At 42.8% G+C, this 19,800-nt stretch overlaps 1 protein-coding gene across 6 annotated transcripts in view; it reads left to right on the top strand.

Annotated features, from left to right (window-relative positions):
• LOC115379463 (dedicator of cytokinesis protein 9) overlaps positions 1–19,800 on the top strand; it is a 77,802-nt gene that overhangs the window by 21,445 nt on the left and 36,557 nt on the right. For 3 of the 6 annotated variants that reach the window (XM_030080162.1, XM_030080160.1, XM_030080158.1), the window contains exons 1-3: positions 9,416–9,559; positions 13,624–13,740; positions 19,337–19,426. In XM_030080162.1, the coding sequence (XP_029936022.1) occupies positions 9,452–9,559; positions 13,624–13,740; positions 19,337–19,426 (315 nt within the window). In that variant the 5' untranslated portion in view covers positions 9,416–9,451. Of the gene's footprint in view, positions 1–2,573; positions 2,748–9,415; positions 9,560–13,623; positions 13,741–19,336; positions 19,427–19,800 lie in introns of those variants that run through there. The other 3 variants (XM_030080161.1, XM_030080157.1, XM_030080159.1) reach the window with 2 other exon arrangements.

Genomic DNA, 19,800 nt, shown 5'->3' with positions numbered 1-19,800 from the left:
ATGCCTAACAGGACAAAGAGGTTTGTGTTCTCAGTCAGACTTCAGTGAATTGTTATCTTAGGAAAGAACAGTTTTGCTGAAGACTACTGCATCGAAAACCAGACTAGGCACATCTGTCATACGTCGAAAATTTTTTTTTTACATTGTTTAGTGTAAAGTAAACATTTGAGCTCACACAGCCTTATAGCAAAGGTTTCAATAGCACTCAAAGGCCAAAAAAAGCAGTCAAGTTAAGGACAATTTGTCTCTACTCCTCTATAGCCTCAAATATGGGATTTATGACTTTGCAGTTTTGCTGGATTTGTAACAGCTTACTTCTTGTTATTCTGTATGCTAATCCAAAGTCTTTGCAGTGACAGGGGTCAGAGAGAGCAGAGCAGAGGTGTGAGGAAAAGCATCTAAACTAAAGAGATCTAAACTCTTTCTATGGGCTCAGCGGCTTACTCTCTAACCCTCCTTTCATTGTACAATCAAATGTAGTTCAGTGTGTCAACTACTGCTGAAATATTAACGTGGTTACAGCAGACGGGCAGGCAGAAGTGCATGCATGCAAGCATTTTGTGGTTTAGTGCACCAGCGCGATCTATGGGAGCGCTTCACTTTCTCCAGATGTGTATGTGTGCGCTAATCTGTGCATGCATCTGCATTTGATCTATGATTAATGCTACTGTCCTGTAGTACCTATCGTGTGGCTCAGTGTACTGAAAGATGAAAATGCCTCGAAGCCCAGTTGATCTCTCAGAGGGAGCGTCCAGATTGGCCAAAGAGGACAGCAGAATCCAGATGTTCTGGAAAAAATATTTTATACATTGTGTAAGTGCTTCAGAGTTAAGCTGATGCAAGTGAGTGTGGTTGCAGCTTGGGGATGTGCTGCCACGTTGGGGCATGTATGAGCCTTTGACGCTCCCAGTTGGGGTCTGTGGTCTTGTTTCAGTGTGTGACCCACAGCTGCAGGAAACGCAGAGACAGGGATAAATAAACCAAGATGGACAATGTCCTGTTTCCTTGTCTGTCCTTTTTTTCCTCATAATCAGGACATGAAACATGGGCAACAGCAGGTAGATAGCGTCTGTCTGCCAAATAGGAAGATAACATCAGTTTTGACACAGTGGTGGCCTTCTCTGCAGCATTTTAAAATATGGCTTTTATACGCGATAGGAAAAGGTGTGGAAGCTCACTGTGACTTCGACCTTCACGAACATAGATAGTTAAACTACAAAGAAAAGAATGAGATTTTTTCTATGTTATTCAGTATTTTGTTTCTTTATAGCATTAATTTAATTCTAATGGGAAATTGCTAACTCCCTGTTTTTTTATCCCCTTTGACCATCTGATCACATCCTTAAGACATTTTAATCAAATACCATGCTAGTGGATGAATCATTCCCCGGCACTTCAAAAGCCTGTGTTTGATCAAATTTTATCATCCCACGCCCAATATATCTGTGTGTTCTTGGCAGAACGGGCAGTACAGAGTTCTCTGATCAAGCAGCAGCTAATCTTTAATAGAAAAAAACTCCCTACTTGCTGTCTTGGCATACAGTAAAAGCGTTAAATCCTCCCATGTCCTTGCTATGTTTTGTAAACAGAGATTTCTTTGAGGCTCTAGTCAGCTCATTGTGCTTTCCATCGTACTATATTTGGACATTTTACATTAATTTGTGTCACTTCACTCTTGATTTTTTGTTGTCATTTTATGAACTATTGAATGAACTGTCCTGCACGCACTGTTGGCGCAAGCATTTTCATGAGTACAATCCATTTTTGTATTTATTCATATCGTCAGGTCATCTGTGTGATTCATCCACTTGTTCTGCCATTGGCCCCAGTTTCTCATTTGAACTAAATATGCAGTCAGCCATATTGCTGTTTGCCTGACCATGGAAACAGTCTCTCCCTCTGGATATAAGAGTACATTTAATGCAACCCATTTGTTTCATAATTACTCATATGGCTCCCTAGAGGGGTGTCATTTTGTGCTGTAAAAATTAAAGGAGTTACCTCATGTTATGTGTAGCCATGGCAATGCAGATATGGAAACAGAGAGAATGAAGGCTGCAGAGAATTTAGGAAGGCAGAGAGGCATGGCTCACTGAGAGACTGGGCAAGGGAGTGAATGAAAGTGTATGAGGCAGATGCAGACAGATGCAGAGAGCATCGGCAGATACAAGCCTGTGTTGCACTGAAGCTCAGCATTGGTTGAAGCTGCAGCAAAGCTCACACAGCATCCTTCACCCCCCACCCACTCTGCCTCCCAATCCCTCACTCTCTGCTCTCCCTCTCTCCCTCTCTCTCTCTCTCTCTCTCTCTCACTGTGTCTCATCTGCTGACTGAGGTATTCTTACAAACACAGACTAGGGCAGTGAGGGCTTATAGTGCGACCTTATAGTGTGGCTGGAGCAACTCATTTTCCAGCCACTCTCTGTGGCTCCTTTTGACACCAGCGCTGTCTCCCTGGGTCGGAAGCGGTGGATTTGCAGGTCGGGGTTAGATCATGGACCAGGTCGGAGCAAGGAATAAAGGAAACTGGGTCACTGGCAGGCTTTCCTGACTGATGCCTGTTTGGACCTGGAGTCATGGGGTGCACCACCAGCACAGTTGTGTTTGATGGGCTGCGCACTGTCCTAGAGAGGAACTGTAGTGGCTACATCTGTAAGGCTTCAGGCGAGCCCGTTGGGCCATCTGAGGCTGAGCGAGCACTGAGTCGGAGAGAGTCGCGTGCGTGGCCAACACCGAGAGTACTGAAGGTGTGTGTGTGTGTGTGTGTGTGTGTGTGTAGGTGACTGGAATTGTACTGTGTAGTGCATGCATGTATGCAAAGCCAAGCATGTGGAGCCAGGCGGTTTGCATCTGTTTCTTTTGTTGTGTCTAAATATCTCTATAACACACACACTGAATGCTAAAGTAATTTTCTTCCACAATCCATGTGGGTCGTTAAATCTGAGATGTTTTCAAAATAAACTCTCTGATCTTTTTTTCCTGCCCCCTTTCCTATATCATCAAAGTTCCCTTAAGAAGGCAAAATGCAAGACATGAGACTGATCAATGATTCATAATGTGGTTATGTTAGAAGATGTATTTCCAAGTTCCCTGAGGGCAGCAGAGCAGCCATTTCTTCTGTGAAGGAAACACATCAATATTGTTACAAAATTACATTAAAATGGTGCATTTTCTTTAGATATTATGATGATTAATATTATTGGGCTTATATTATTCTTTGAGTATTGTTATTTTTTGATCAAATTAAGCCAGATTTATAGTATTTCTGTTTCATCACTCATGGTGAATACATAGATGTGAGTGTTACAGTATAAAATGTAGGGCAGTAGGAGAACTGGATATTACCTCTAGCTAAGCGCTGCATGGGTTAAAGCCTCTGTTGGAGGGGGCGGGCAGGCGGGATAGGCCTGGGTGGGAGCGAGGGGGGACAGTGAGCTCTGTGTCTGCTGGAAATCAATCACCGCTCTTCATCTGTGAAGCAGCAGGCTTGGCAGGGCTTCTGCTGCTCCGTACCAGCTTGTCTTGCCCTTCTTGTTTGTGTTTACTCGCTGTGGTGTGCGTGTAATTTCTGACAGTCATCAGATTCACGGCAGTGGGCGGCATGACAGGGACCGGATGAAAGCAGGGAATTGGGTCAAGGACATAGTTCTCATAGATCAGAGGTGATCCCATCATCCAAGGGTCAATTAATCTTATCTCAGCATTTAGCAGTCATATAAATCAATAGTTAAACCCGGGGATAGAGCTGCTTGATGTGCTTTTCTCAAGGTGCCACTTTATACATACATATAAACTAAAGCATTCACATCTTGCTTCATGGGCATTGACCTTATCCTTATACAAGAAAACTGGCTCATAGCAGCACACATTCTCCTTTGTGTATGGGGTGAGATAGTCTCTCCATTATTTTCATATCACCAGTTGCACCTTTTTTAAGCCTTTATAGACAAATATGAACCATTGCTTTTGCCCTTTTAATTCCTTTGATTGCTGCAGGTCATTATTTCTGTCAGCTGGAATTAAAACAGAGATGATGGGGTTAAAGGTCACACATTCACTCTTGTGCACGCATTAAGAGGCAAACTTGCTGGGGAGAGGTTAATCTGTAGTGTGTAGGCATGGAGTAAGTCATTAGGACTGCTTTGTTATTTCACTCACTGATTACACCAGTGGACCCTTTTCCTTCCTCATGGAAACTTACATCTCATGTTTCTAAGGAGGGGATGTGGATGCCTTTCAGGAATAAAAGGCACCAATTTAACGGAGATGTAATCCACCAATGTGTACGCTTTTGTAATTCGGTGGTGTCATATTTCTCCCATTTTCTCTATACAAATTCAAGAAAATCCAAGGTGTATTCCAATGTTTATGTTTTGCCCTTCTTAGCTTTCGTGAAGGCTCAGCTTCCTTCTTATATTTCTGAGAAATGTTTGCAGCCAAGAGCAATACTGTAACACAAAAGCTGAACTGCCTGCTAGTCTTATCAATGGACTGTGGTTGCAAGGAAAGAAAGAGAAAGTGGTGATGTCACTTTGGTGTGAGATAAAAGCATCTTTTATCAGGTGATGTTTTGTGGGAGTAATGCTTCTCAGACCCCTCATGGTTTCGCTTGCAGAGAGCCATATCTAATGAGTTAATTATGCTATGTTTATAAGTTCCTTGTGTAAGGGAGTAAAATAAAATTCCTGTAAAATAAAATTCCAAACTAGGTCTGCATACCATCACTGAAAATCAGCCACAGTGTTATTACATTTAATAGATTAAATTATTTGAATAATGATCTGTTCTCCTCCTTGACTAAGTGGTCTCAATAACTTGTAATTTATGTGTTTATGATTTATTTATGGGCTCTTAATGTAATACTCTGTTATTAGTGAAATTACCATGAAGCTTTCTCTCAAAACTGACTCTCTAAAATTTGTTCAGCACAGTCACAATGTCAAAGACATTTCTCTTTCCACAGACAGTCTTTTTTGTTCATTGTAAACCTTTGGTACCTGTTTAAAAGTGAAATGTTTGATGGGCAAGGAAAACTACATTTTACCATGTTGACCAGCACATCCACTTGAGAAAAGTGAATTTCATACATCCTCAGAGCAAAGACAACTAATAAGATCATTTCCTGCTTTTGCATCTTTAGCTAATGGCCTTACAGTGAAACAACAGCATACTTTCTTCAGCAAGGGCATTGTTTTCCCTGTTATGCTTGTTCCCTACTTTTTGAGGCATTTCACGCATCCTGAAGCTCCTTCAGGGAGGGTTCCAGCCAGGCGGACACCATTAAGGCTCTTTCTTTTTTGAGTGTGTGTGCATGTGTGTTTCCTGCTCACTTGCTGATTGAAACAGCCAGCGTTTAGGCTCATGTCCCAAGACTTTCTGGCAAAAGCAGCTTTGCTTGATTTTCCTGCAGACTCCAAAGCAACATTACTCACTGTGAGCATAGTTACCTGGATGCTACATATAAATCTTGTATTGCTCAAATGAACTGTCTCATGTTCTTTCTCTCAATTTGTCTTTACCTTTAGTATTGTAAGAAAACTATAGTGGTTTTGTGTAACTATTATCACCAAGTTCATCTTTGTAACAGTAACTCTCGTAGTGCCAGCTGAAACCTTTTAACAGTATTTTCTAGCTGTGTTGTGTGAGGTGACTCATCTTCACTTTCTGTTATTTTCAGTGACGTTGTGTTCATTAACAAAGGGCAGCATGTTGTTATGACTGCCTTTATCTCCTTAGTTAAACCTCATTCTACCTGCACCTCAGAGCTCCCTGTGCCACGGGCTGAAAACAGGCTTTTTGGGTGGCAGGTTTTGGTGTTAGTGCTGCACAGAGGAGGTGAGGGATGGGCTGTGTTTTTGTTACATTCCAGGGTACACCCTGTTTTGCTCTGGATCACACTGGGAAGGCCCACTGATTGCATCAAGACGTTATTATGTAACTGTCCGGCCCAGCTGTAGTCCTGTCCAGCCTGAGAACCGCTACTGGACGGGTGAGGGTGGTGCCCTGCTAACTTGGCCCAGGCTAGACAAACACCACTCCATAGTGAGACCAGGTCGCCATTACATCAGGACTCATACAATCTGAACAAGAGATAATAAAGCTGGTTTATTATCACAATTGGTACAAAACACTTACTCTGCTCGACGCAGTGTTAATGACATTTGACAGTAGGACAACACTGTAATTACACTTGTGTTTTAATTTTATTACACAGGCCATCTCTTTTGCAAAATTATGTCATAGCAAATTTATATTGATTCCTGTACTTTTCCAATTATAAGTCAGTTATTCTTAGTACTGTAATAAAGTGACTCATTGATGACATAAAATGAAACCCAATAAAAGTAATGGCTCTAGAGGACATGAGCAGACCCTGTCGATGAATAATGCTTCACCCAAGGAAACTGCGCCCAGTCTGTTTTTTCAAAATCATCCCTTTGTATTAGTGACTTCTCAGAACCACAGGCACATGATCCCAGTGTATATTCAATAAAAACATCTTTAAATCTCTTTAAATCTCTTCATCTACACATGAGTAGATGTAAATTCACCAGAATTTGTTCTGCAAACTCATTCTACAAAGTGTAGTTCTGACAAATCAAACACATCCTTACTCAGTACCAGCATTTCCTTTGCCACCAAAAAAGCCCAGTGGGCCACCCTGCTTACACTAGGTGCCAACTCGCACCAAACACTTTTATTTGTATTGGTTTCAATAGCCATAGTTAGTGTTGCACAGTCTGAATTTCATTTCCATGCCAAGAAAAGAAATTGGGGGAGGAAGCACTGCTCCACACCAGCTTGACTGTGGACGCAGCCTTTTGTACTCCATAGCAGTTGTCAGTCATCTGGGAATACAGTAGCAGGGCTGCAGTGCAGAGAGGAAGTCTCTTTGAAGTTATCTCTTATTGCTGCAGATAGGAGCTGCTGCGAGAGGAAGCCTTTCTTTGTATAAACACATTAGGCCTGGGCGATCAAAGTCAAACAGCAAGCACTGTTAATATAGCATTGTTGACTATGCATAATTTAATTACACCCAACATTAAAGGAAAGGTCTGGCCATCCCATCAGGATATTAATCTATCCAATATGCTCTAGAGTGTATAGCCCGCAAGAATTAAAATTTCATTAAAAAAAAACAAAAAAAAAAACAGTGTCTTTAGTGTTTTATCTCTGCACAATCTGGTATCTAAATGTTTTATGGATTAAATTTGTGAAGCAATATAATGCAATAACAATTGACAATATCATAAGTCAGTGGGTTCCTCAGAGAGTGATGATGTGCTGATAAAATCAGCCTTAGGATTGTGGTTGATTTTGAGGAGGAGTGAGCTATGGTTACACAAATGTGTATCCCACTATCTACAGAGAATGTCCAAACAGGAATTCTGCTTGAGATAACTAGCCAGTGATATATGTGGAAAGTTGGAACAGAAAGTGTGATGCCACTCCATGTTGCATTATGTCGCCAGGATTTTTTTTCTCTGGAAAACACCTGCCTGCTATCCCTATAGCTGATACTTTTTCAAAGCTTGTCATTTATCACTGTGAGTGGTAGTAAAGTGACAGGGAAGGCAGTGCTTATCTGTCACAGGAAGAGTGTGTGATTATTCACCATTGATACTCTTAAGCCCATAGAGAGCCCCCACATGCTCCTCCAGGAAGACTTGGACTCGTAACTCATTCCACAGTGGAAGCTGTCATGACCCTCAAACTCTCCTCTCTTTGTTCTTAAATCAGCATGGGGGGCTAATAGAGGATTAGCTAATATATCTTTAACACACAGCTCATGGTATGCTGCTTGGTATGCTGGGTATGATCTGGCTCCATGCCACCTATGGGGCAACTCACACCAAGCTTTTTACAAGGTAGCGTCATGTGTTTAACATGATGGACAATATGACTTATCAGGCAGGGCTGAACAGCACTGAACTTTAACAATGTGTGGAACAGAGTTTGATTTGGCTCCCAACCATCGTCTGCATCAGTGTCAAATGTGTTTGTCAAAAGTGTTTTCTTTTCCCAGTTTTAAAAGCTGCATTACATTTAAGAGAGACATTTTTTGACTTATTATATCTCTCTAGGTGTTCAGTTATTTGCCTCTACCTGCTTAGTCATCATATCCTGATACTGTTTGGTTATTTTAATGTTTGATTTTGTCCCAATCACCCAACCCTAGTGTCAGCTAGATAGTAAAGGGTTATAAAAGCCTCAGGCTACTGTATTCTGTGACTAGGTGGAATTTGGGGAGGGGTGGTGGGTGCTTAAACACTGCAGGGTGAGCTGGAGGGGTTACTGGGCTCCTATGTATATGGGGGGTGAGGGGTGGGGGTGGGGGGGCAGGTGACAGTGGGAGGGGAGCAGCTGTAGGGCTGGCATGGCCCCTCCCCCCTGACGTTAAACTCAGACGCAGGCGTGAAAAGATAACATCCTCCCCTGCTGTGGCCCACTGAGGAATCTGGAGGGTCAGGCCCACTCTGAGGTGGGTTGACTTGGGCTGCGTCACCTTGGAATGCCCCTGAAGCAGTTGGATCAACAACCCGGGGCTCGTGAAGACAGAAGTCAGGTCTAATCTCTCCCTGATTACTAACAGTCGCTGTCTTAGTCTTCAGTACAGTCATGCAAGATTGAAGAATTGTGTGTCTAAGGGTTATCTGTGAGTTCGTGATGACTATGTTTGATTTATTGCTCATCTATTACTCAGAGAGGGATGGCACAATCTTCAGTTTTGGTCTTTAGGAGTATATGTGGGTCAAGATTTGTACATGTTGTTTTCTGAGTCGCTTGCCACAAACTCAATCTGATGAGCCGAGTCTGGAAGCTTAACTCTGATGCTGACATGTGGAAAATCGCAGCTAAACCACCTCTGCTGATAAGCAAGTGAGTGCCCTCATATGCATTCTGCAGATGCTTGACCAGTTTTGTGAATATTGCTGCACACAGTGATGGAAGTGCGCCGTTGTTGTCGCTCTCTTCTCTTGGAGCTTGTTGCTCATGTTGAAACTGAAGCCAGCTCTTATTCCAGCTGTCCCACAAAAGGCGTGGACAGTCCCTGGTCAGACTGTAATACTTGAGGAATGTGTATCTTTTGTTTGCCTTTGTCAACCCTGTGTCATTGTGCAGGTGGATGGCGCAGGGTCAGATAGCCTCAGTGTGTGTGTGTGTGTGTGTGTGTGTGTGTGTGCGTGTCTGTGTGTGTGTGAGAGACTCCCCCAGGCCGCACAGCTGAGTGTGGGAGTGGCCATCTCTCCAGCCTGGGTGTGAGTTCAGGGCTCTCAGACTGCTAGAGACAGAGCAGTTTGAGAAGAGAGGGTGTGAGCGTGTGTCTGTGAGGAGAAGGAGAAACTTCCCTAACTTTTTTTACTGCACAAATCTTTTCCCCATTGGATATGCTGGCTGACCATTTCTCTTTGGGATCTATCGAGGAGATATCTTGCCACAGCCATTGACAATGCAAGGAAGGGCTAATAAAACTCCTAAGAAGGAGCTAGTCATTGAGTCTCCCCAGCAGTACAAGAGCTTGGCTGAGGCTGAGGTGGACTCAGTGCCACAGGTGGTGGTAAGTCACTGAAGGACTAAACACATACTCATATGAGGCTGTTAAAATATTTGAGCTGCCTTGTCAAAGCTGTTCTGATTTACACGTACATGTTAATGTCAGTTCCGTAATGCCACAAAGGTTAGCCTCAGTCGTGAAGCACCAGCGCAGGTGCTATGAGCTTCTGAGCAGATCTTCTGTCTGAATTTCTTGTTCATTATTTATCATGTTTTTGATTGTACACACTGTTACCAGCTCACATTTAAAAAAGCAGATTAACACCAACAAAAAGGCGAGTTAGAGTTGACTGGGGATAATCTACCTGCACAGATGCAGCGTGCAGTTACGTGTCCTTAAGGTTTATTGCTGAAGTCTTCCACATCTTGTAAAAAGTTTTATTCGGCTCAAAAGTCAAGCTTAACGGCAGGGGCACAGTCTGTCCAGTGGCTTGTTCTCTACCATCTGAACAGTCAGTGGCAAAACATTAAATGCATCAGTTAGTGGAGACACTACACAGCACCATTGTTTCAGGCTGTCAGAAGCTGCAGTGATGGGAGGAATGGGAGCCACAGCAAAAACAGCTGCTAGAGCACTGTGGAGAGGGAGCTGCAGAGGAACTTGAAAAGGCTGTAACTTTTCTGTTTGTTTGTGCATTTAATTATATAGATGTTGCAGGAATAGAACGCATTGTTTAGTAATATTTTTTTTTTTACAACTGCACTCAAACTGAAGCTTTTTGGTGTAGTGGGGTACTATAGAAATAGCTACAATACACTTTGTTTCACTAGTTTTGTTTGGATATAAAACTGTATTATGAGTCTACAAAGCCAAGGCTAAACAAGTGTTTTAATTAGCAACCCCCAAGAATGCACAAGTTATTTATGCAATGTAAATTTGGGCACTATAACAGAATTAAGTCTCTCGACCCTGGTCAGCACTGTGGGTTGAGGGAATGACTGAGCTTCTGGTCATGAATGGTCATTTTCTTACCCAGCGCTTAGTGCACAGTGTGGTTTTCCTTCTCTGGCCACTGACATAAGCATGTGGACCGTGGAGCCCAGCGCTGCTGTGGATTGTGGGAGGATACAGAGGGACACAATAGATCATCTTATAGTCAGCAACAAGAGAGTGGGTTTAAGAATCCATCGATGTTGAGAGGAGTTAAGCATCGCTAAAAACAGGGTTAAATCTTTGGGTGGCTAAATATTAGGATAGTTAAGCCCCTTTAATTGCAGAGTCTGTGAGTGCAGTGGCTGGAGCTTCACCAGGTATGTGGGGCAGTAAAAGGGATTCTGATGTGGTGATGTGGTCGCGTTAGAAAATGCATGACTTGTCCTCAGATTTTATTTTAGTAAAGCTATTTTGGGGTATTTTCTGTGTGTGTGTGTGTGCGTGTGTGCGTATGTGTTTTGGAGGATGTGGGAGGAGGGCTGTTCCTAAGGCAGTTCATCATTGACTCCCTTCACCTCTGACCTGCCCCTCTGGGATGTCCCCAGTCCCCCCAGCTTCTTGGTCATAGTTGGAGTAGTTTGTCTCAGGGCGCAGACATACAGCACCTTAATAATCATACCAGTCTAGCAGTATGTTTGAGATTTTCTTAAGGGCTTAGGCTTGCACTTTGTCTATTACAGACTGTCAGCTGGCTGCTGAGGCACCCAACACATCAGTAACTATGTGATCATGGTGATAAAGAGATTTTGGTTACTGGAGCAGAACAACAACCATGCGCACACACACACACACAAAGAACTAATCTGTCTGGGCTGTTATCTATTCTTTAATCATCTTTTTTTCCTGATTCACCTGGCCTGTGCATCAGTCCCCTCTCTCTCTCTCTCCCTCTCTCTCTCTCTCTGTACATGTAACTAGTTTGGCAGCATGTGCATTAAAAAATCCAAACAAGTTCTGAAAAAGCCATCTTAAGAGTAGCTGATAACGTCACAGGCTTACTTCAACATAGTTTCAAGCATGGTGGCACCCTCACCCCGTCTCATCTCCTCCTTGTATCTGAAACCGATACAAGGGCCCGTCCCATCTGTCTGGAGTGAGAGGAGCTTTGTTATTAACAAGACTGCCGGCAATGCATATTGAAGCAGGTCAATATCTCGACACTCTCCCTCTGACATCATGCTACAGCATTATCAGCCCCAGATGTGGAGGAAGTGTGCGAGCTGTGCAGAAATCTGGTGACGTTACGCTGTCTTTTTCACACTTCACTATCTCTCTGGCTGCTACTTTCACACACGCTTCGGCTCTTGATCCCTCATCCTATCAGCTGGAAGTGCTCTCACTCCATATATCCATCTAATGCTCACTATATCTTTACCCTCTCCAGCCTTGTGCTATGAATCTATAATCACTGTCTGATACCCACATCTGCCCCTATGGATTAAAAAAATATTTCTGTTTTGTCTAGAGTTCTTATGTACTTTTTCATATGGTTGGTGTACACTTGGTAAGGACCACCCACGCCTGGAATGTAGATTAAGATCTGTGTAACTTCTTGTATGATCTTATGTTGACAAGAATAACAACAAGAACAACAAGGAACCACACTGTTTCCAAAATAACCCATGAGCAGATTAAGGAATGATCCGATGTGATAGAAAGTTTTAAATCTTCATGTTTCTCTGGTCATTATAGAGTAAAACATGAGTTGGTTTGTTATCTGCTCTACAGGATATGCATTGTATGTTGTGTATAGGGTAATTGAGGTGGAGTGTGATATTTTCCTCATTGCCTAGACAGAGATGTGATGTGTGTTGGCTGTCACGCACGGATGATCTCACCATGAATCCTCACAGTGCTCAGGCGGATGTGTTCTCTATGGGCGGATGGAGTCCTCACCGGCTGTCATCTAACACATCACATGTGTTAGTACAGGCCAAAAGTACTATATAGATTCTCTATTCTCTGCTCCTAAGCATAGTTTTGTATTTCACCTGTTGCTTGTTGCTTGTCGACTCTGAAATCTTGAATCGGAAATATCATATGATTAACTTTTCTGGTCTTTTGGTCAAAATCATCTGACTATCATACCATCTAATGTTTAACTTGTGGTGAGATAAAATCCTGCTGCCTCGGTAAGGCAGTCTGCTGTTATTACATTTGTGGTGCATTTAGATGTGGTGTGCTGTTAAATCAGGCAGCTTGACCCAGGAAAATGCTGTGCTGCTATCACCTAACCCAGATTTCCTTCTCTGCGGTCATTGAATGTGGCCTTAACTTTCCACATACATAATATTTTCCATTTTCACTGCGTTGCTGGTAAGCATTGAATTTCAGTGGAGGTGATGAGCTCCCCCCACCCCTGCGATTCAGTTGAGTGAATTTGCAAAAGTGGAAATTTGGCCAATAAGATGAAAGCTGTCTCGAATTCAGTCTATAAAGTGTGTTGAAAATATATTGAAGGCATGATCAGTCATTATTAGATGAATTGTAGTCTCTGCTTACATTTAACTCCACCAGAGAGTTGAAACCTGCACCAGGGGTTATGTGATCACCTGTGTCTGTTCATCCTTGATGGATTTGTATGTACCTTGGTAGGAAAGTTGGTCATGAGCCAGCAAAGAAGTGACTGAATATTTGGGTCAGTCGGACGCAAGTTCCAAGGCGTGGCAATGGTTGGGACTTTGCACAAAGAATGCCATACTTTCCAAATGCATCCATGTAACATTCTGAAACCTGGTAGGGAGGTTGGTCATTGGTCAAGGTGGCGCTTACCAACTTTCTCCTGTGATTGGTCAAATGACAGGCCTACGACAACAGCATTGGCAAAAGGGGGTGGGGCTTAGAGCAGCAGGGCTGTAACTTCCAGCTGCAACCTTGGCAGAGGTCTGCACACTACTGAGTGCCTTCTGGTTTGAAATGAAGCAACCTCCATTCTGCTCAGATTCTTTTTTGTGGCCATAATTATCCTCCTGGAAATGAAGATGTGTAGCACATTAAATTAAAATGCCTAGAGAGCCAGTAATAACTCACTCAATGTATTTTCCTGCCAAATAAATAAATTGGTCAAAGTAGACTTGGGTGGGTGTGGGTTTTTCTGTACCTGAGTAACAGAATGCCTCGTCTGCTTTCCTCAGGTGAAACCCAAGGTGATCGAGCCACTGGACTATGAAAATGTGCTGGTGCAGAGGAAGACCCAGATCCTCAGCGATGTCCTCAGAGACATGCTGCAGTTCCCCCTGGAGGACTTCCAGGTGAGTTTCATATCAGCACCACTTCAGCCAGGATCAGGGACACAGAGCATGGGATTGTATTGGTAAAATGTATTTGAGGTTTCAGATTTATAAAGGACAGACACATAAAACAGAGAAAGGACATTAAGTCACTGCCACAGCATTCCAAAATTATATTGGTGCCAAACTGTGATGGTTATCCAGTGTGTGTGCTAGCTGTCTTTGTTAGGGTTCTCAAAACGTCGGGAGTCGATCCAGTAGCTGCATATAGTCCAGTACAGAGGGCAGCGTTAGCTATCTAATAGATCAATATTGTTTATGAGCTAGTGAACAATATGAAAAATTACCACTAATTCTTACACCTGGCTTTAGTAATAACGTTCAACTAGCTTATAAACAGACCTTATAAACAGACGGGTAGCAAACGCTGATTCACCACTACGTCAACCATGCTGAAAGTTTCCACAACCGGCGCCAATTTGGGTTCACACACTGTGACATAATGTCCTTTCCTTCTTTTATACGTTCCTTGGATGGTGATGACAAGTCAGATTGGGGCCACACATGTTATAAAATCCTCATGTGTTAATTGTTAGGCACTCAAGGAAAAATCGTCTACTTTATGATGTGTGTTAGCGGCAAAGATAGATATTTTTTAGCAAAACAGAGGCTTCGAAGTCATGACACGGTCTTGTTACGCCGTAGGTGTGGCTTTTGGCTGGTGTATGTGTGTGTGTGTGTCCATAACCATACAAGGTCATGCCATTTAGTTTCCATTTAGTGTTATCTCCCCAACATCATTGGTTCCCCTCCCATTTGCACATATTCTTTGTTGTATTTGTTTGGCTTTTGCAGTCTTTCCCTTTGGCTCAGGCTTGGCCGGTGTTGTGAGTGCTGGGTGGGGTCATTCACAGACGCTTTCCTTTTGTTTACATCTCTCCCTGCTGCAGCAAGAGAGGGGTCAAGGGCCATCTGTTTAATTGGCTCATTCTGCCTCCTGTGTTGTGACAGAGTAAGGGTTATCTCTAGCCCCATTCTGCAGGATGGATGCTCACCCAAACTTTCCACGTCGAGGATGGAAAATCTGAAATGGAAATCTGGCCCGGTGTTTGGCGCTTCGGGAAGTGAGACCAGTTTGAGAGATGTACTTACCAATAGAAGCAATGAGACGTACTGTATATCCTCAAATCTGACCCTGCCTCACTGTCTCACGGTCTAGAGGAAATTTTATGGAGACGGGGCTTTTATTGTTATGACTCCCCCTCCGGTGAGAGCTGTCTTTGATTCACAAACCATGATGACTTTAACATCTTTCTCCTGAATACCTATGTTGGAGAATAAGATATTATGAGGAAGTGTGATATGTTGATGATCTCTTCAACACATTATCTGGTGTCTCTATGTATGTCATGTACTGTAAATATATATTCGTATGGAGTTTATGTTGGATTTATAACTGTGAAACTCTTTTTCATGCACATCAAAACACTTCCTCCTACTGTATCTGGAGCAAAGACTCTGTAACCAAGACCAGTCAGCACTCTCTCCACACTGTACTAACTTCCCCTGATGAAAATGGAGGAGGCTATGAGGAAAAGGGAGGGAAAAGGAGTGTTTCTAACTTTGGGTTTGGCACCAGATTAAGCCTGGGGTTGTTAAGCAGGGCTTGGTGATTGGTGAAGGCCTGGCAGCTGGGGTGCTCAGTGACAGCCAGGCACCCTTGACTTTGTCTCCTCCTATATCACGCTGTTCCAGTGTGTCGCCCTGTCCATGACATGCTAGCTTTACGCCACAAACAGCACATTGTCAAGCGAATGACAGGTGATTCTGCGAAGGGGGTGAAAAAAAAAAGCACTGGCGGGGCATTGACTGAACCTAACATCTGTTTAGGCCTCTCTGAGCTCATGTTCAATCACACTTTTAATCTCCTCCTGTGTAAAGACCTTTCAGTGTTGGGTTTACTCAGTGAAAAGAGGTACTGTGTGTCCTTATCCACACTGAGATACAGTGCTAAGTGATAAATCAAGGCCAGAACAGGCAGAGAGAGCTCATCTGACCACTGTTCCTGTCTGTGATTTGTGGCCAGTAGAAATCATTATTATGTCTCTAAACTTGTCCTCTACCCCAACTTTTCAATCCAAAGTCGCCTGAGATTTTTTTTTTTTTTTTTTTTTTTATAATAGAATAGAATAGTGACTTAACAGTTGTGGGGAAAGCATGTGAAGGTGTGTTTATTTTATTTCCATCTGGTTTTGATCAAGGGGCTCTTGGCACAGGGGAGTTGTGTGCAGGTCTTTCTGTGCTCTCTGTATGGGTCTTCTGGGGAAATTTGTCTGGGATTACGAAGACAGGGCCCTCTCTTCGCTCCCTGCTTCGCTTCAAGGTGCGCGCTGGGTCTGTCTTAAAGCCTGCACATCAGGAAGACCTGTCGCTGACTTTGCCCTCAGGAATGTACTGACACTATTCCTTTTCCTTTACTGCAGCCACTTCATAGTCGCCAGATCGTTTTGATAACACCGCATATTGTATGTCTTCAATATCAGCTTGACACCAGGAAATGTGAGACAGAGCGAGTGGTGCGGAGGTGGTCATATCCAGAAGCACACATGGGGAATTCAGTGCAGCGTCGTCTGCAAGTGTCTGGGTTCAGTTTAGTTTCAGGAGAGCGGTGTTCCCAATAAAAAGACAGCATGTCAGTGTGGTCTGCTGAGTGCAGCTGTATCCCATGCTCCTCTTGGGTGCCTTTGACCAGAGAATCCCAAGGTTCTCCCTGGTGGCTCGTATCCCAATTAAATGCTTCCTGTTGCCCACTTCCTGGCTCCTTTTACCTCCATGCCTGTTTGTTTCTGCTGCTGAGATTATAGAGATTACCATCTCGCTGCAGGAAACCTGGCCAGCGGAGAGGAAGGGGAGACCTCAGGTCCACAAATACGAGCTCTGAATTGTATTTGTTATAGTCGACGCGGCCAGCGCTCAGTCCAACACCAAGTGCAAGGTCACTCTGAGGAACAGGGAGAGAAGAGGAGAAGGAGGGTGCCAATTCTCACATCAGCCTGCGTGTCATGACTTTGACTGTCAATACATTAAACAATACAATAGTTTTTTTTTTTTTTTTTTTTTCGCATTTCTGCTTTATTTGACACTTACAGTAGCGAGAGACAGGAGAGCTAGGGGAGAGGGAGGGGATGACATGCAGCAAAGGGCCTGAGGTCGGATTTGAACCCAGGACGCTGTGATCAGGACTCAGCCTTGGTACATAGTTCGCACTCTTATCCGCTGAACCACCACGGCACCCAGGAACTATAATTATTACATGAATGTCTGTTTTTTGTCATTCCTCAGTTAGCTCCTGTGAAACAGTTTAAAACATAAACTATATAAATTTATTTTATCTCTTCACTCCAGCACCACAATAAACCTGTCCTTAGGTCTTCTGTGCTTTGTAGCATTACTTGCAGTAAATGAAGAGAAAACTAAAGATTTGTTATGTTCACTCCATATTTGTTAAATTTGCAATGAATCATAGGTAGCGTTCAGTAAGTAGACTCCTTGGGATTGGCTACTGTTCCCATTGGTAGTAACAGCTGGAGCTGAGATAGTGCGAACTTGTTTTTGATTTTCTAATTTTTGGGTATTATGAGCATAATTGGTTGACTGTTTGATGAGGGAAGCACAAGAGCAATGTGGTAATGATGTTTTGGTTTTTCTGTTTTTTCAATGGATGGATTTATTCACTAGTCGTCAAAAGCTTTGTCTGGTTAGATCTGCAAGAGTATGAACTAATGACGTTAGTTTCATCATTTCTCCTGCAAACTCTTTGTCATACTCTCAGGTTTTGCTTAAAGATTAGATTGTCTGTATAAGTTTGCATTATAAGTAAGTATTCTCTTGTTTCTTTTAACGATGTCAGCTGGACTGTCTGCTGTCTTATTCTGGCTGATTTATTTTCCATTCCTGTCAGCACGGATTACATTTTGTCAAATGCACTTAGTTTTACAAAGTCCAAAATTAATCCTGCCAAGAACTGTTGGTGATTTTGTTGTTCATTTCAGCCTTTCACTCAGGGTCGGCTCAAATGGTGCTGCAGCCTCCAGAGGGCCACTTGAACTAAAGCCTCTCTTTGTAATAGCTAAAACAGTCCTGTTGGTTGAGCTGTCCATGAATGAGCCTGAGAGATTTAAAGCTGTCTTGAATTGCATGTTTCGCTTTTGGATTATTGCTCTGCTTTACTGGAAGTCAGGTACCACTGTGGCATCTCCGTTCTGATTTACTGCTGTAGCAATTCACATCAGAGGTTTAAAACGGATGTGAGTCAAGCGAACTTGAGGTTTGTTTCTCAGTCCGCCACATGAGGCAAGTCCTCTCTGCTGTGGTCTTTAAGGTGCTATTTGTGTTCTGCTTCGTGCTCTGAAATATGAATTTAGCATTGGCAGATGATGGCAGAGGCTTGCAAAACACTTCTTATTATCAGGAGCAATCTACATCTTAATGAGATACTGTATGCCCGACATCATTCACAGTGGAATTGAAAGCTGGGATGCATCACTGACAAAAATCTCCACCCAAGCAAATAATTTAGTTTCATTTTCAGTGTTAAAATCTGCCAGTGGGATGAGACGTCCCCACATGTTTCACTTGTTTCGGGGATTTTTTTCTGGGAACAACAAATAGAAATGAAAGAAAATTCTGGAAACAAGTTGATTGGCATTGGGAACAAGTGGGATTATCTCATCCCACAGGCAGATTTTTTTTCTCTTGTTTTGAGAAAAGCAAGATTTTAAAGAATGGATGTGAGGCTAAATGGCTTGTTAAGATGGAGATGTTTTGCAGTGCAGCCCAAACTGGGATGAATTTATCATAATGAAAGTGAAGAACAACTGTTTGTGCTGAAACAAATCCTTCTGCATACTTCATCAAAAGCAATGTATTTCCATAATGGTTTCCCACATAAAGTCAATTATAAAAATTAGTTCAGGTGGTTGTTTTCACCGTGGGAAAGTCATCCTGTCACTGAAAGTGTAGCAAGTGAATTATTTATTGTTATTATAATGTATAAATGCTAAGGACATTCAGCCTTTACGCTTAATTGTGTGATTATATATGTAATGTTTATGTGTAATGTTACTTTTGCTTCAGGTTAAAGCAGTGTGTGATTTCCCACTGTGAAACTGCTGTACGTCTGAAGTGCAGAGGGAACCTTTTGGTGATTAGAGAAAGGTTTAGCAAGCAACAGAGGTGCTGAGATACTCTGATTCGTCTGAGAGCCTCTGCACAGCCGTGGCAGAGAGCCAGATGCAGGGTGTGTCTGTGGGTCCTGGAGCTTAACAATATGGACAAGCATCCTGCCTCCCTCACATTCTGCCCCTTTGAACCCTCAGAAAGACACCAGCCCATTCTCCAGCGTAGAATAATATTTAGAGGAACACTCCGTGCAATCGTGTCCAGCTGAGGCCACATACTGTAGTACTGGGAAAAGGTGTCAAGCTTGAAAGATGTCTTCCACATTTTGTTTTCATTTTGATCATGAATTGCTGTCAGTTGTAATCTTCCTGCGTGTCTGTATGATTTTGCTTTATGTGTTTCAATTTTTTGCACAAACTCCTCCTTCGTTTTGCAGATTTCCACCTTGAGACGCCAAGGAAGAACTCTCTACCCAACAGTGCCTGAAAACGCGGAGAAGGAAGCTCAGAGTCTGTTTGTCCAAGAGGTAATCTCCCACTTCTGAGTGATAATCCCACAACATTGAACCTTTGACCCAAGCTTTCTATAGTTTTACAGACACTAAAGGTCAGGCCAAGTCACAGCTATTTTTATTATCTCAGAGAGAGAACATTGTGTAGTCCTGTATAAACACTCAAAAAGACAAAACATAGGCACACATGCTTCAATAAAATGCAATTGCATGAGTGAAAAGAGCATAATGAGTGCGCAAAACATTATAATCACTACAAAGAGATTAAAAACTGGAATATATACTTTAATTGACATGCTGCAGTATAGGGTTAGACATAAATAACAGTAATGTGAGTGGACATCCAGGTTGTATGTAATCGACTGCAGCAGATCAGGAAGTATGGAAGC

Source organism: Myripristis murdjan, chromosome 21 (genome assembly GCF_902150065.1).
Source record: "Myripristis murdjan chromosome 21, fMyrMur1.1, whole genome shotgun sequence".
NCBI lineage: Eukaryota > Metazoa > Chordata > Actinopteri > Holocentriformes > Holocentridae > Myripristis > Myripristis murdjan.
Note: the sequence above shows the minus strand (reverse complement) of the source record. Positions and strands in the feature narration are given on the sequence as shown.